The sequence below is a fragment of the Dasypus novemcinctus genome, chromosome 5 (genome assembly GCF_030445035.2).
Source record: "Dasypus novemcinctus isolate mDasNov1 chromosome 5, mDasNov1.1.hap2, whole genome shotgun sequence".
Lineage (NCBI taxonomy): Eukaryota > Metazoa > Chordata > Mammalia > Cingulata > Dasypodidae > Dasypus > Dasypus novemcinctus.
Window position 1 is genome coordinate 123,099,738 of NC_080677.1, and position 4,661 is coordinate 123,104,398.

Sequence of the window (4,661 nt, forward strand, 5' to 3'; positions counted from 1 at the left end):
TTAATGTGGGTTTGGTCTCTTTCCAGAAAGCAAGGATATGTTACAAAATTGGAAATGATACTTCACCTTTTAGATATATGTAATTATGCATTTCCAGTATTTGGAACATGGGCTTTAATTTTCTTCTTTTGAATTATAATTAAATGTATACCTATCCAGTTCACCTAAGCCTAAATATTAAGTTTCTTATGAAAAATTCACCAACCTTAGAAAAAATGAAAAAATTTAAATGTTGCAAAAGTGAAAAAAAATGCCTACACCCTGATTCTTCGATTCCTCCAACTCTACTTTAACACCACTCTCTCAGCCTGTTAACAAGATGCTCATTTCTATCATCACTCCCATTTTTATCAAGGATGACTGAAACCCCTTCTGGCTATCATTGGCCCTGTCCTAAAGTCATGGTTCTAAGTTCGGGGCCTACAGAAAGATTGCTGGCCAACCACTCGCAGTTCTGGGTGTTCTTAGACTTAGGACCCTTATGCACTGTCTTCATTGTAATGCCATGGCTTGATATTTATTTAGCATTACTGCATGTGTTGGTTTGGGTGTGGGCAGTCTTGAGTCTGGTGGCATCTACAAAGTCTGAACTTCTCTGAGATAAAAGACTTTGACTCAGAGATTACTAGGGAGCTTGATCCTTGGGGTGGGCAACTACCAGAATCCCTTCACCTTTCTCCTTCAGCTTTATGCATATATCTTCTCACAGCAGTCTCAGACATGCCCTTCATTTAGGCCATTTCCTAAGATGTATCTCTCAGAGGCCCTGACTCTGAAAGGCAGACAGAAAGATCCTCTAAATCTCACTGTTTTGATTCCCCAGCTTCTCCAGATGACACTAAGAACCAAAAGACAAGAAGGTTCTCTGGGCCAGGGCTTACATATCATGATTCCCCAGTTCGCCAATCCCTGGATCAGGCAAGGAGAAAAAAAAAAATTTCCAAATGGAGACATTGGATCCAGACTTAGCTATAATTTTAGTGCAGGTAGTGTACATGATCTCATTTTTCTCTCATAGTTCGATGAGGAAGGAAATGGGCCCGGTGGCGGCACTAATATGGAACTGATCCTAGTTCATCAGCTGCTTAGGTGGATACAGGTCTTCTGTCCCTTTTTTCATTCAGGAATTTTTTCAGAAAAGTTGCATCCTCAGAACAGAGCACCTATCATTATTCTAAGGAGCAATACCACCTTCTCATAAGTCCCCAGAGGGCGCCTTGCTTTCACATCATTCCCACAGAGAATGCTAGGCTGGAGTCTAAGTTTCCCATCCAACCTAAGTTCATCCGTAAACACCATTAAGAAACTGAAAGCATTAAGACATGGTGGATACAGAGAATCAGGAACATTCATTCTTAGACAAGAAGAGCAGAAGCATCCGCTTTCCCTCGGTCTCCTGAAGGACTTCATTCCCACCTTCCAGCCCCAGATCAGTGCTGCTGCCCTGAGTTTGTAGTGAGATGGTGAGCCCTTATTTAGGACATCACCATAAGCCTGGAGATGTTTTAGCCTGTGGACTCACTTGCACAGCAATGTCCCCCCTTCCAGCTTTGCTCAAATCCCCTGTCCACACCTGTGAGTTGTAAGATATTAGCCAAGGGCAAAGGCCTGTGTTTCCCATATCATACAGTGGACACAATGTGCAGAAGTCTCTAGGCATGAAGAACATGAGAAGTTCAAGAAGAAATAACTGTTTAGAGTCTAAGGTGAGTAGGTTAGATTTGTCTATCTGTAAGATTCTTAGACAGTATAGACATAAGGAATAAACTTGAATTTTATTATTGCTGGATGTAGGCTTTAAACTTAATCTTAAGATTTGTCAGTAGGAAGGACACAGGGTTGCTTGGGAAACAAATCATCTTCTATAAAATGGAATTTCCTTGCTGGCTGGCCAGAACAAAGCCTCAGAGGAACCTTTTATTGGGCCAGAGAGAAGGCCAGAGTATATCTATATATAATTTTGCTTTTTCTGCACCTGAGAGTTTGTATTGTAATACTTATTTTCCTTTGATATTTGAAGGATTTTTTAAGTATCCTTTTAATGAACTGAAATTCTAAGCAACAGTATAAACTAAGGAGATATTCACACATAAAAACATATGCATGACACATACACTTCTCTCACACACATGCTGGATCAAAGGTGGAGGAATAATGGGCAAAGAAACTGAGTTTCACTGGCAGCCATAACAATAATAATGATAGCAATCACCACTGTTTGTTGAGCATTTAGTATTGCCAGTCACTTTGCTAAGAAGTTTACTCCTTTAATCTTTACAATGGCCCTAGAAGCTAAGTACTAAGTTCTGTTATTATCTATAGTCATTTTGTAGCTGAGAAATCTTGAGTTCAGAGAGGATAAGTTATTTGCTTATGAACAACAGCAAACCAGTGTTAGAACAAGAATTCAAACATAGGCAGTCTGCTTCTATATATTATGATCCAAAACACTCTGTAAGAGAGAGAGGAAAAGGGGGAAAGCAGTGTAGACACTGCAGCATCAGAGCCCTGCCATGTGGTAGGCTGCTGTCTATTTCTAATGACCTCATGGCCTTCATGAGAGCAGTAACCTGGATCCCGGGGTTTTTATCTCCATGATCTCTTGGGTCCTTCCTGCTTTCAGTCTTTGCAAGCACATATTGGATGGCCATCCTAAAAGAAGGTAATTTATCGACTCAAAACTCTGGCTTACTACTAATTTCATGATCTTAGCTGGAGATATGTGAATGAGTAAGGATTCTCAACAAAAGGCAGCCCAGAAAGACTTACAGGGATCCTTTAAAAGGAGTCTTGGTGCACAGCCTCTGAATTCCTAACAGACAAAAACTTAGAGATCTGGATGACCCACACTAACTCTGTCTCTTTCCATGTTGCCCCTCTTCCATATCTGTCTCAATTTCTCCCTTTTCTGATTTTTCGCTCTTCCTTTCTTGCTTCTACTAACTTTTGTTCCCTTCTTGCCTTCAGCCTAAATATCTATGACTGTATATTTCCTTTTCTAACTTGGTTCCTCTATGTTGTTAACTTCTCTTGTTCCCTGTTTCTTTATGAAACTCATATTTCCATTTTGTTATCTTTTTTTTAGCAAGCTTTTTATTGTCTTTTTTTTTAAAGATACATAGATCACACAAAATGTTACATTAAAAAATATAAGAGGTTCCCATAGACTCCACTCCCCACCCCACCCCCACTCCTCCCACATCAACAACCTCTTTTATCATAGTGGCACATTCGTTGTATTTGGTGAATACATTTTGGAACACTGCTACACTGCATGGATTATAGTTTACATTGTAGTTCCCCAGTCCATCCAGTGGGTTATGGCAGGATATATAATGTCTTGCATCTGTTCCTGCAATATCATTTAGGACAACTCCAAGTCCCGAAAATGCCCCCATATATCTCATCTCTACTTCCTTCTCCCTGCCCTCAGCAATTACCATGGCCACTTTCTCCACATCGATGATACAATTTCTTCCTTTGTTAGAGTCACAATAGTTCTATAGTAGAATACCTGTTATCTTTCTTTATCGCTCTTTCTCTAAGTCTTTCAGTTTAAAACTTAATGACTACTTGCCTTTCTCTCCTTGTTTCTCTTTCTGCTTCTGTCTATCTCTGTTTCATGGTCAATGGCAATTTCTCTATCTCCATGTCTCTATAACTGTCTCTCCATTTCTGTCTCTTGTTTCCTCCCCATGCCAGGTCCCAGCCCCTGGATCATGGCAAATCTGAGTCACCCTTTTGAATTTGTCCTCTTGGGTTTCTCCTCTTTTGATGAGCTGCAAGTTCTGCTCTATGGGCCCCTCCTTGTGCTTTATCTTCTTGCCTTCACAGGAAACACCATCATAATCATCATGGTCATTGTTGATACCCATCTACATACTCCCATGTACTTCTTCCTGGGAAATTTTTCCATGTTAGAGATCTTGGTGACTATGACCACTGTGCCCAAGATGCTCTCAGACCTGCTGGTCTTCCACAAGTTCATTTCCTTCACCAGTTGCATGGTCCAGTTCTATTTCTACTTTTCCCTGGGCTCTACCTCATTCCTTATCCTGGCAGACATGGCCCTTGACCGTTTTGTGGCCATCTGCCACCCACTGCGCTATGGCATGTTGATGCGCTGGGCTGTATGTGTCTGGCTGGCAGGGTCTGCTTGGGCAGCCCCTTTCCTAGCCATGGTGCCAACTGTCATCTCCAGGGCTCATCTCAATTATTGCCATGGCAATGTCATTAACCACTTCTTCTGTGACAATGCTCCTCTGCTGCAGCTGGCCTGCTCAGATACCAGCCTGCTGGAATTCTGGGACTTTATGATGGCTTTGGCCTTTGTCCTCAGCTCATTCCTGGTGACTCTCATCTCCTACGGATACATCGTGATGACTGTGCTGCAGATCCCCTCTGCCAGTGGCCGCCAAAAGGCTTTCTCCACATGTGGGTCTCACCTCACCCTGGTTTTCATTGGCTACAGTAGCACCATTTTCCTGTATGTCAGACCTGGCAAAGCACACTCTGTGGAAGTCAACAAAATTGTAGCCTTGGTGACTTCAGTTCTCACTCCCTTTCTCAATCCCTTTATCCTTACCTTCCGCAATGAACCAGTCAAGGCAGCTATATGGGGGCAGATTCAGAAGCTAAGAGGTCTTCACAAGGAAATATGA

The 4,661-nt window shown here is 41.9% G+C and overlaps 1 protein-coding gene across 1 annotated transcript; it reads left to right on the forward strand.

Annotated features, from left to right (window-relative positions):
- Positions 1 to 3,719: 3,719 nt before the first annotated feature.
- On the forward strand, positions 3,720 to 4,661 carry LOC101444240 (olfactory receptor 6V1). Its single transcript, XM_004474150.2, has one exon. The coding sequence runs from the start codon at positions 3,720 to 3,722 to the stop codon at positions 4,659 to 4,661; it is 942 nt and encodes a 313-aa protein (XP_004474207.1).